At 33.9% G+C, this 13,788-nt stretch overlaps 1 protein-coding gene across 4 annotated transcripts in view; it reads right to left on the bottom strand.

Annotated features, from left to right (window-relative positions):
* The window catches only part of LOC114334919 (gamma-aminobutyric acid receptor subunit beta), a 609,053-nt gene that overhangs the window by 215,428 nt on the left and 379,837 nt on the right, over positions 1-13,788 (bottom strand). For all 4 annotated transcript variants that reach the window (XM_050656321.1, XM_050656322.1, XM_050656320.1 and 1 more), the window contains exon 4: positions 9,910-10,136. In XM_050656321.1, the coding sequence (XP_050512278.1) occupies positions 9,910-10,136 (227 nt within the window). The remainder of the gene's footprint in view (positions 1-9,909; positions 10,137-13,788) is intronic.

Genomic DNA, 13,788 nt, shown 5'->3' with positions numbered 1-13,788 from the left:
TAAAAATACGTGTTCAATATTTTTTAAAAATCTATCGAACGATACCTAACACGACCCTCCACAGAGAGCGGTGGGGGGTAAATTTAAAATTTAATACGAACCCCGCGATATTTCGCGAAATGAACATCAAATCGAAAAACTGCAAAATACACGTATTCAATATTTTTGAAAAATCTATCGAATGGCACCAAACACGACCCCCTCACGAAGGTGGGGTGAGGGGTGACTTTAAAATCTTAAATAGGAGCCCCCAATTTTTATTGCACATACGTAAAAATAAGCAATTTTTATTTGAAACATTTTTTCGGATTATGGATAGATGGCACTATAATCGGAAAACGATTGTTGGAAATGGAAAAATAAATAAAAAAATGCAAATTCCCCCACTTTATGTAAAACTTATCTTTATTTTCTTTGGTTTTAGGACCTAATCTTTATAACCCAATAGGTCCCCATAACTCTCGAGTAACTGCAAATTTAGCATACTTTCCTCTCCTACTATACAATAGGGTTGTGTCCTGAGTCCACTACTCTTTAACCTAGTACTAGATGACGTAATCTTCTTTAAGTTCCATCTTCTATCGAAGGTTGGAAATCATCATGACAATGCGGACCCTGTTGAATGCCGCTCTAAATAGCTCTGCACTACTGCATTCGAAAGATGACGTAATAAAAGAATGCAAACACAAATGGAGAAAATAATAATGTAGGATATTGGAAGTTGAGAATGATACAAATAACAGAACTATGCTACGCAGACGACCTGGTGCTCATAAAAACAATTACAAGAAAATAGAAACATACAGTATGAAGACCTAAAAATCAGAAACATGAAAATAAACAAACGCAACTCAAAAAGAATGATAATTGGAAAAAGATAAAAAGAAAAACATTAAATAGACGTAGATGGCAAGCAAATTGAACAGGCAGACAGATGTAAGTATTTGGGGGTAATCATAAGAAGGTATGGAAAATAAGAAAATGAGATAAATGAAAGAATTGCAAAGACTGGTAAGCTGTACAATAATATCAAGAGTAACTTTTTAAATAAGAAAGAAATACCTAAGAATATAAAAAGGGAAATAGTAAAAAAATTGTGAAACCCACTATAACCTATGCCTCTGAATCTTGGGCATTAAAAAAAAATAAAAAAAGTAGATTAAGCACAAAAATGAGATTTTTGAGAACAATAGAGGGAAAAATAAGGAAAGATAAAATTAGACACAAACCTTTAGAGAAAGTATGAAAATACACCCAGTTACAACAAAAATCGAACAAGTACAACCTAAATGGCTTGGACATGTACTGAGAACAGGAGAAGAAAAAATAGTAAGAGAGATATATGAAGCGAAAGATATGAAGAAAGAAGGGAGGAAGATCAAGAAAGACGTGGACAGAAGAAGTGAGGGAAGCGGCCGACAGAAGAGGAATAAAATGGGAGGAAACAAAAGCAGCCGTGGATACAAGGAAATGGAAGGAAATGTGGAATAAAACGACGGAGAACCCAACTTCACAATTACTTACACCGAATGGTAGAAGAGTTCTGGATTAAGTAAGTATATCTCAGTATGTGGCCTAGATGTTTTCTAACTTCCATTAAGTTCTCGTTCTCTGCATATTCTACGCAGCACTTCTTCGTTTAAGGTATGAAAGGTCCATACAATTTTGAGGATTCTCCGGTATATTTTCATTTCAAAGGCCTCCAATGTATTTACGGTTGATTTCTTAAGGGCTTATATTTCAAATGTATAGAAAAGATTTAACCATACTTAGCATTTTAATAAACGTAGTCGAGTTTCGAGTTTTGTTTGAAAATTTCATAGCAGTCCTTTGATCTTTTCGAAAGAGTTTCTGGCTTGTTCTATTTTCGATCTTATTTCTGGATCATGACTTAGGGATGCCATCGATTCAACACCACAGGTACTTAAATATATAGAACTGTTCTCAAATGTGACCATTTATTGTCCAAAATTGAGGTACATTCTGGTTTTTTTCGGATTGACATCACTTCGGTTTCCTTTATGTTTATTTTCATTTCAAGTTGCTTACAGATCGATATGGTCCTGTCGATGACTCGTTGTAGACCAAAGTCGGACTCAGAAATCAACACCGTATCATCGGCGTATCTGATGCTGTTAATGTTTACGCCATTCATTTTAACTCCATCCCTGGAATCCTCCAGTGTCTCTTAGCATCCCTTTTGGAATAAAGATTAAATAGCAAGGGTGACACAACACATCCTTGTCTAACTCTCCTCCTAATTTCTATTTCTGCGGACGTGGATTCTTCGATCGTAATTCTGGCGTTTTGTTTTCACTATAAGTTTTCAGTAGTTTGATGTCACTGCATCTTACCCTTTTCGTGTTTCTGTTTCTTTGTTTGTTTTTTTATTAACAAAACCGCATCAGCCATATGGGCTATTAGTGAAACAATAGTAGCGAGCAATAATTTGCATTATATTTACATGCTTAGATGGCCTTTAGAATGTTAATTGAAGTTCGGAAACTTTTTAGGTTTAACATTTTGCACTGTAGACCTAAAATCTTAGGTTAGTTATTTAGGTATATTTTACAACAGGCGATTTGACGTTAATGCGATATTTTTCTAATTATATGTTTGACTGTTAACTTTTCTTCACAGTTGTCACATCTTGGTTCTTTTTTGTTGGAAAACACATGGCTATTAGTTAATCGCGTAATCCAGTATCAGTCGCGTCATTTTAATATTAACTGATATCTCCGACTTGTTGGTAATGTTCGCAAGGGTTTTGTTCATTTTCTATTTTCGCGTAGCTTGGTCGATGACACTTTCCACTTTTCTAACCACCTATATCGCACTTTTCATTTTTGACCGCCTCATTCACGTCCGCACTCGTATAAGTTTCAGTATACTCCGCATCATTTGTATACATTTCAGTATACATCTTCTTTTACATCGTTTTATGCCTCTTCATTTCCTTAAATTCCAATATATGATGGTATCCAGAAGAATATTGTTTCCATTCAGTTGAGCGAACTTCTTGTTTTATCTTGCTGATCTAATGATTGGTTGGATAGACATTTTGGATTGACTGTACGGAACTTAGAGAGTCTGTTAGTATAATATAATTTATATTATTAGATGCGTTGACAGCAAGAGTGGCCTGGTATAGAGCGTACCTATAGTTTAGCAAAGACAATGAAGAACTCTGAAGGGAGTTTGTATTTATTTGTCGATGTTGGGGTTATGACTGCAGCGCCAGTACCTTCATTTGATTTACATGCATCTGTGTATAATATGTATATATTCCTTGTACTTAGTTGTGAAGCATATCATTGATGACGGATGATATAATTGTGGGGTTGTTATATATTTATCGAAAGAAATGAGGCGTGTTAGGCACTGAGGGATCTTTATTTTCCATGGAGGAATTGAGGACGAACGGTAGAGAAAGCTTTCTGGGAACATGTGGTTTAATTGATTTAAGTAACTTCTAATTCTTGCCGAGAAGGATTTGACCGTTATTGGCTTATTTATGAAGAGGTTTGGGAACTATTCTATAAAACAATTTTGAATAGTAGAGTTTTTAGAGTTGGACCTGATTTTCGCGGCGTATGCTACACTTCAATAAAGTCTTCTCTCTTTTAGGGACGGTTCACCAACTTCACAATCACGATTTTCGATTGGTGTTGTAAGGAAAGCTCCAGATATTATACGTAAAGAGAAATTATGAAGACTGTCAAGTTTTTTAGCACTGTCCAGTTTTTTTAGTGGCTGCAGCATTTGATTCGGGAGAGCTTCAGGAAAATTATTGACCACTTGGCATGAGGAACAAATGAAAATTGCATTATTTTAGGCGGAAAATGCATTTTCCAACGTGCATCTCAAAGTATTCAAAAAATAAAAATTTACAACTCGGAAAATAATCATGGACAGGAGTTCAATTTTCACTCGAGGGTTTTTAAGGTCGCTGAAGAAGAATATCGGGTCGGCGAAACTGTCAGAGGTACCTGGATACCTGGTACCCGGTATCTACGTCGGCTCCTAAAATTTTATGGAAATTAATTTTTTTCATTCAATTTTTGAGGTCCCTAAACACGAATATTGCTTCGGTGATGCTGTACAATGTACCTGGTGCTCGATGTCTACGTCATCTGCTGGAGTTTTATGAAAATTCGTTATTAAATCATTGAAATTAATTATATCGGGGTTTTTGAGGTCGCTGCATACATTATAATTAACATCTTTTCTTTATAATTCAAAATCAAATTGGACCTGAAATAAGGACCTCTTTTAGAACAGGCGATTTTATCATGTCCTTGTAGGTGATGAGTAAACTTGTTTAGAGTTTTTATATCAAGCCGATTTATGATTAAATGCAATAAAGTCCTATGAAATGACTATGTTTTATATTATTTTAAAGAGTACTTTCAGTACAAAACACATACAGACAGTACAGTACTTACAGTACAGAAAAATAAAAAAAATTGATACTATCTTAATAACTGTTTGTTTGAAGTTGACAAATTTGCACTATAATACACCTGTGTATACCTACAACATAATATATACCTACGTATTTTTTATGGGAAATAAGCCACAATTTTACTAAAAAATGAATTTATTAACGTTTCGAAGCCCAAATCGGGTTTCGTTGTCAAAATACAAAATACTATTAAAATAAAACAAACATGTTGTTGCTAAGTAAAAAAATTCTTCTAATAATTTATTTAATCTGACTCATTTATATTGGCAATTCAGACGTATATTATACATTTTAAAGTAGAAGACTTTAAAATGATATCGCCAATATTTATGAGTTGCGTTCCTGGGACGACTTTACTAAAAGATAGTTCATTCGATTACATGAAATCAATCCCAACTCAAGAATATCCGTCGCAAAAAAAAATCATAGCATGTGATCTGTCTTTAAAAAGACAACCAAATGCAACGATGACAGTAAAATTCTCGCGTTAGAGATTCCATAGTAAATCACGAGGGAAAACCAGGAAAAAACCTCGTGATACTATCCCGACATCGTAAGTATTTGGTCTTACATTTAATCTACCTTCAAAAACTAATATCAAATTCTGACTTTAATATGTTTAAATTATAAATAATATTAATATTACATAGATATACAATAAGTAATACTAAAATATAAAATTTGTACTAACTCGATATATTATTGACTTACTAATCGTGGTATTTTCTTTCTATTGACTTCCTCTTTCAGTATGGGTAACCACATCCTACTGCATTCTACCGAGGAATTTGCGACACAATTTGTTTCATTTAGCATAATTAGAGCCGCTTCTTTGATTTTTCTCTTTTTACTATCTGATTCTTTCAGGACTATACTTGAATCTCTCCACTGAACTCTATGTTCATTATCCCATGCGTGTTGACATATCTGAGATCTATCAAATTCTCTGTTTTTAATATAAGACTGATGTTCACTTATTCTAACGTTTAATGGTCTTGATGTTTCACCTAAATAAAATTGTTCGCATTCACAAGGTATTCTATAAATGCAATTCTTTGTTCTTTCTTGTTCATTGTTAGGTTTAGTTTTAGATAGAATAGATCTCAATGTGTTTGTTGTTTTGAATGTTGTTGAAATGTTGAATTTATTTCCTATCGTTTTAAGTTTCTCGGATAGTCCTTTTATATATGGTATTGTTATTTTCCTCGTATTATTTCTTGTGAATGTTGTAGAATCCCGTTCTAAGTTGTTCTGTTCCATTCGATCTAATCTTGTCAATTCCTTATTTATAAACGATAAAGGATAATCATTTTTTAATAAAACAGATGTTAACAATTGTTTTTCTTCTAAAAATGAATTTTCGTTAGAACAAGTAATTTTGGCTCTATCATATAAGGATTTAATGATTCCCTTTTTAACGTTGATGTTGTGATTTGATTTGTAATTGAGATATCTGTTGGTGTGTGTTGGTTTTCTATACACTTGTGTCTCATATCCAGTATCCTTCTTTGAGACTAAAACATCGAGGAAAGGCAAAGTGTTATTGTATTCCTTTTCCATTGTAAATTTTATTGTCTCTTCTTGATCGTTTATAATATTCAGGAATGTATCCAACAATTCTGATCTATGAGGCCATATTGAAAACACATCATCTACATATCTCCACCATACTGTGGGTTTTAAATTTTGTTTAGAAATGATATGTATTAGTTTCGAAATCCTCCATAAATATATTAGCCAATAATGGAGATAAAGGAGAGCCCATTGCTAGACCAAAATTTTGTTTATAGAATTCATTATTTAGTTGAAAATAGGTATTATTATTTCCCATAAAAAATACGTAATTATAAAAATGCCACAAGGAAATAGCTTCAGAACAACAATAATATATACCTGTCGGGACGGAACTCCTCTTTGTTGGTTTTCTTTGTTATTTGGGGATATATTTTAGCGAAGATTATTTAGCGGTATGGTTTAACGAAAGGGGTTGGCGGTGTAAGTAAAGACATTTTATTTGCTAAAACATATTATGGAAGCTACTTTCTTAATATAATTTAGTTTTTCTTAGATTTGTTTTATTTGTAATACCCTAGCACATTTCTCTTGTACATCTATCATGGCTACAGCTTTGAGAGTGAAGACTACTGATCATGTATATCGGAGTGCAAGATCCGGCAGGGGAGGAATAACAACACAGAACCATGGGGCCTCCCAGGTCGTTAGCAAGCGAAACCCCCAAGTAAAAGGAAAGGATACGCCTAGAAAAATTAAGCAGTTTATTAAAATATGCACCTGGAACGTCAAGACCATGTACGAAGCAGGCAAAATTTATAATGCCATCCATGAAATGGAAAGACTGAATATCGATATAATGGGCATCAGTGAAATGCGATGGGCTGATGACGGAAAATGTCAAATAAACGAGCACCAAGTATATTACTCTGGAAATACAGAAGGTCAACATAAGCATGGCGTAGGAGTAATTTTAAATAAACAAATAAAAAAATCCGTTACGAATTTTGTTCCAATATCCGAGAGAATCATGCTCATTCAATTGGATTTATTCCCAGCAAAAACCAACATAATCCAAATATACGCACCCACAGCAGACAAATCAGACGAAGTAATAGAGGCTTTTTATTACGATTTAAGGAAAGTCCTAAGTAAGTTAAAAACCAATGAAGTAACGCTAGTTATGGGTGACTTTAATGCCAAAATCGGTAAGGGTAGTTATGGTGAAGTAGTAGGTTCATGGGGTTTGGGTGAGCGAAATGAGAGAGGAGAACGCCTACTCACATTTGCTACGGAAGAAGAGTTGGTAATCACCAATACACTCTTCAAATTACCATACAGAAGGGTATATACATGGCGCTCACCCGGTGACACGCCAGAAAATCTCATAAGAAACCAGATTGACTATATTTTAATAAATAAAAGATTCAAAAACTCTATAACATCAGTGAAAGCCTACCCTGGTGCAGATATTAAGTCAGACCATAACCCACTTGTCGGTAAGTTTCGTCTAAAATTTAAAAAAATCCACAAACCTAATCCTATAAGATACGATCTCAAACAACTAAGAGATGATGACATAAAGCAAGAAGTACGGGAATATCTGAAGAACAACATATCGAAGTCAGAAGTAGTTAATTATGTTGACACATAAATAAACCACTTAGAAAACATTGGGAAGGAAATATTAGACCAATACCCGCGACCGAAAAAGACAGAAAAGAAAAAACCATGGATGACCGACGGTATATTACAGATGATGGACAGAAGAAGAGAATCCAAGCGGAAAGACTACGTTGAATATCAGTTTCTAGCCAAAGAGATAAAAAAATCTGTCAGAGTAGCTAAAAACAGAAATCTGGAAGAACAGTGTGAAGAAATCGAGATGTTGGAACGTAAACACGATTCCTTCAACCTCCACAAAAAGATCAAAGCAGCAGCAGGCATCTATAAATCAAAAAGGCAGGGACACTTAACAGACGCTCAAGGAAATCCAATAGTTGATATTGTAGAAACAAAAACAACATGGATGAACTATGTGACAACAACATTTGAAGACGATAGGAATGTCACCATCCCACAAAATAAAAATGACGATACCGGACCACCTATTCTCGAAGCGGAAGTAGAAGCTGCTATAAATAACATTAAGGAGGGAAAAGCCGCAGGACCAGACGAGTCTACTCAGAATTTTTGAAAATTATGGATAAAGACGAAGTAAAAAGGCTTACCTTGGTCTTCAACAAAATATACCAAAGTGGAAAAATACCCCAACAGTGGCTAAGATCAACTTTTATAACAATCCCTAAAAAACCCAATGCCAAAAAATGTGAAGATTATCGAATAATAAGCCTTATGAGCCATCTCCTGAAAACTTTTTTAAAAATTATACATAAAAGAATATATAAAAAGTGTGAAGAACACATGACAAACACACAATTGGGCTTCAGGGATGCATTGGGTACTCGAGAGGCACTTTTTGCAATACAAGTTCTCTTTCAAAGATGTAGAGACGTGAATTGTGATATATATGTGTGTTTTGTTGATTACCAGAAAGCGTTCGATAGAATAAAACATGACGAACTGATGAAAATATTAAATTCAATTGGTCTAGACAGTAGAGATCGCCGTATAATAAACAATATCTATTACGAACAAACTGCAGCTGTTAGAGTAGGGGATCAGTTAACAGACGACATAAAGATAAAAAGAGGTGTGCGACAGGGATATATATTGTCCCCATTATTGTTCAATACATATTCAGAGCACATTATGAACCTAGCGCTAACGGACATAGACGAGGGAATACTTATAAACGGAGAACGATTGAACAACATAAGATACGCTGATGATACTGTCATTTTTGCAGACAGTCTTGAAGGTCTGCACACACTTGTCTCCAGGGTGGCAGAAGTAAGTAGCAGGTTTGGGCTTGATTTTAACATCAAAAAAACCAAATACATGGTTATAAGCAAAAATAGGATACCACCTGGTCAATTACTAGTTAACCAACAACCTATAACACAAATCACCAACTTTTGTTATTTAGGTGCAAACTTAAATGAACAGTGGGACCAATCGACGGAAATTAAGATAAGGATCGAGAAGGCAAGATCAGCCTTCGTCAAAATGAAAAAAATCTTTAACAGCCACGATATAAAATTGGAAATAAAAATTCGTTTACTAAAGTGCTACGTATTCTCCGTTCTTTTATATGGCGTGGAGTCATGGACCTTAACTGAAGCATCACTGAAGAGACTCGAAGCATTTGGGATGTGGTGCTATAGACGCATTTTGAGGATTTCCTGGATAGACAGAGTTACCAACGAAGAAGTTCTACATAGAATGGGTAAAGAGCGGGAACTAGTCGTAACCATAAAACGTCGCAAACTGGAATACCTGGGCCATGTAATGCGCAATGAACAACGATATGACCTACTTCGGATCATACTTCAAGGTAAAGTGCATGGGTAAAGAGGTCCAGGACGAAGAAGAATATCCTGGCTGCATAACCTGCGAAAATGGTTTAACTTAACCACTACCGGACTTTTCAGGGCAGCAGTCAACAAAGTCAGAATAGCCATGTTAGTGTCCAACATCCGTAACGGATAGGCACCATAAGAAGAAGAAGCACATTAAGCAGTAATCGTTGTTACCTATATTTTTTCCGTGCTATTTTCATTTTTTGATGTCAAAATGTAAGATCTATCATGTTACTTAGTATTTTATTTATTTTGATTAAATATCTTACGGATATTATCACTTGATGATCATGTTCCAAGTTCGATTCTGTTTATAAAATGTTTTGAAATTCGTATAGAGAATTACTTGTCTATTATTACTTCATAAAATGGATTAAATATAAATATTTAAACGAGTATGACGTGTGGAAATGGCTTCTAACTATTATAATATATATAATATCTACTTACCGAATACTGCGTGTAATTGATCCTGAGTGGTGTATTCGAATGAATTCATTGGAAGTAGTCGCCATGTGGAAGGATGAGTGTTTCTCATTGACAAAGAATGTGTCAGGTACCCAGATGTTTTTGATGAATTCCGAACCTACGGAGAGGATCTCTACGCTGGGCCTTTTCCGGAACGCCAGTCTTGGGTCCGTCCAGAATTGTCGAAAGTAAAAGTCCAAGGTAAAATCCTGTGGAATTTCAACGCTGTTTACTATCCATGTCATCATTCACAATTTTCTTACTAATTTACTATTTTAAAAAGAAAAGCTTTGTTTCTTTAAACATATTGAATAGCCAAAAAAGACCAAAGTTAGCTAGGTACTAATAATTTGTTGTCAACATTTTACTACACTTTACTTTTAAAATTTAATATAGTACATTTAATATACTTTTTTCTGTTCTCATAATATAATATATCAATTATGATGTCACTACCTGTATCATAATGAACTTCATTATGATACAGATTTTCATTAAGATACAGATTTTTAACCAATAGAATCGCAATATGGCATTCGCGATAAAGATGGTACACGCGCAGTGACCAATGGCGAGTCAAATACATACGCTTTGACAGTTCTCAATATGTAAACAAACCGTCAAACTGACAAACTAATGAATTTATTTGTGTTACAATATTAATAAATTTGAATATATATTTTGTTGTGAATGATCATAGAAAAAATAGTGTATACAACTTGCATTTAATTATCATTATGAAGCTCGTACTCTATACGTACCCTCATACTCGCTTCATAATGACCATCATGTAATATACTATTATACATTATGTAAAGTTTCCTCAAAAACGTTATCATTTGAATATGATTTATTAAACAAATTGATTTTATTTTTTAAATAGCTTATCTAAGAATATTTAAATTATTTTATTAAGTATAAATGTTTTTCTATTCTTCGAATATTAGTCCTAGATTCCGCGTACCAAATAAAAGATTATTTTAACAAGCTGAAAATTTGTTCATAGCCTAATAGTATGGTATAACTAGACCCAAACCCAGACATCCAAAGTGAAAGTTATCCTTTAACACCAAATTGGTCCACATAATGTTCAGAAAAAAGTCACATCATTTTGAGAGTCGGGTTTGGGGGGAGAGGGGAGAGAAATCGGTAAATTCGTAGTTTTTTAAATTTTCGTCAATATTTCTAAAACTATGTGGTTTAGCATGAACAACCTTCTATACAAAAATGTTTTACATTAAATTCGAAATAAAAAAGGCCCTATGCATAATCCTTCTAAAATGAACGGTTTCAAAGTTACTGAGGTAGTATAGTATAATTGGTCCAATAAAAGGCCTAACCTAAATATCCAAAGTAGAAGTTTTCCTCCAACACCAAATTGTTCTATAGGGTCCACATATTGTTCAGTAAAATGTTACACCATTTTGAGCGTTCGGTTTGGGGGGGAGATGAGGGAGAAGTCGGTAAATTAGTAGTTTTTTACGTTTTTCGTCAATATTTCTAAAACTATGCTTTAGCGTAAACAATGTTCTACACAAAAATGTTCTACATAAAACAAAAAATGTCGTGTACATAGTTGTTATAAAGTCAACAGTTCCAGAGTTATGGAGGGTGAAACGTGGAGGTTTTCGATACTTTTTATAATTTTTGGGCAATTTCCTACTGATTTTCTTTAACAGGATTGTGTTTTATAAATCAAATTTGCTATTTCAGTGTCCGATGGTATGTTAGAGATAAGCCCTTGAAGAAACTTCAACCTCACCACCCAAAACCATCATCAATTGCTCAAAAAATATAAATATATAGTATCGAAATCCTCCACTTTCACCCCCCATAACTCTGGAACCCTTTTTGTTTTAAAATTTTATGTAGAAAATTTTTGTATAGAACATTGTTTACGCTAAAGTATAGTTCTAGAAATATTGACGAAAAACGTAAAAAAACTACTAATTTACCGACTTCTCCCCCATCTCCCCCCAAACCGGGTGCTCAAAATGGTGTAACTTTTTACTGAACCATATGTGGACCATATAGAACAATTTGGTGTAGGAGGAAAACTTTTATTTTGGATGTCTGGGTTAGGCCTTTTTTTGGAGCAATTATACTATACTACCTCCGTAACTTTGAAACCGTTCATTTTAGAAGGATTATGCATAGGGCCTGTTTTATTTAAAATTTAATGTAGAACATTTTTGTATAAAAGGTTGTTCATGCTAAACCGCACAGTTTTAGAAATATTGACGAAAACCCTAAAAAACTACGAATTTACCGATTTCTCCCCCCTCTCCCCCCAAAACCCGACGCCCAAAATGGTGTGACTTTTTTATGAACATTATCTGGACCATATAGAACAATTTGGTGTTAAAGGATAACTTTCACTTTGGATGTCTGGGTTATGCCATCTTTTGGATCAATTCTATCATACTATAACGGTGTCGAGTCGGACAAACTTTGATATAATATGGAAACACTGGAACAGGGCATAGCCAACTTTAATTTGTGGAACATGATAAACTTATCATCCGTACAAGTTTATGATTGTGAAAACTAGCAGGCTGTTTTTAAAATTAATCAATAGCCAACGCCAACGTTAAATTATAATATATGAAAAAATGTTTGTCCGACAAAAATGTTAGGCATTTTCACCAGCCCAACACGTAGAACATGTCAAATGGCAGGAATTATGTTGGTGAAAAATAGCAGTCTGATTTTTGCATGAGAGTTTAATAGAAGGGTAAAAAATCAACTGGAAGTCCTGTCCGATAAAATTCATGAGAACTTTTTGTAGTCCGACGTTCGAAACTGTCTATATCTTACAGGCTTCGAACATCGGACTACGAAAACTTCTCATGAATTTTATCGGACAGAACTTCCAGTTGATTTTTTACCCTTCTTTTAAATTCTCCTGCAAAAATTAGACTGCTATTTATCACCAACATAATTCCTGTCATTTGACATGTTCTACGTGTCGGACTAGTTAAAATACCCAAAATTTCTGTCGGACAAATATTTTTTCATATTATAAGTAATATAATGTTGGCTATTGAATAAACTTAAAAACAACCTGCTAGTTTTCACAACCACAAACTTGTCCGGATGACACGTTTCATGTTCCACAATTAAAGATTCCCCTGTTCCAGTGTTCCCAGACATCAAAGTTTGTCCGACTCAACACCGTTAATCTATAAACAACTACTGTTCAGCATGCTATTAATAATCTTTGATTTAGTACGCGGGATCCAGGAGTATATGGTTAAACTTTTTATTCTATTATATTATATTATAATCTAAAAGCATTAAATCACCTTTTAGTGATTTAATAGCTATACTATAGTGGAAATATAATATTGGTATAATTATTGGGTTTGTTAGTTAGGATATATTGCACTTATAATAAATATATGTTTGGACGGCAAATGGATACTTTTCTTTTTAAAATAGTCTTCTATACAATACTACCTATACTATTACTACCACTAGAACTGTACAGATTGACCTAGGAAAATATAAATTACTTTTGAAACATGCACATGCTCATGACAAAGTATAAATATAAAATATTAATATTAAAATATCTTTGTTACTTCGATTAATATTACTACCTTAGTAAAACTAACTAATTTGGCACTTTAATTATATCAACTGAAAGCAGTAGTTAAAGTAAAAAAGGTATACTTTAATGCAGTGTTTCTCAACCTTTTACCCTTTGCGACCCAGTTTTCCATAATTATTTTCACCGCGCCCTCCCCTCGTACAATAACAATATATCTATACAATAATATTGTACCTTGAGTATTTTGACAAAACACAGTAAAATCTTACTTTTTAGTATTGAGTGCTCTTTATGATTATAACTCCTAT

Source organism: Diabrotica virgifera, chromosome 7 (genome assembly GCF_917563875.1).
Source record: "Diabrotica virgifera virgifera chromosome 7, PGI_DIABVI_V3a".
In the NCBI taxonomy this organism is placed as follows: Eukaryota; Metazoa; Arthropoda; class Insecta; order Coleoptera; family Chrysomelidae; genus Diabrotica; species Diabrotica virgifera.
The sequence above is the reverse complement of the archived record's forward strand: the minus strand, read 5'-3'. Positions and strand labels throughout refer to the sequence as shown.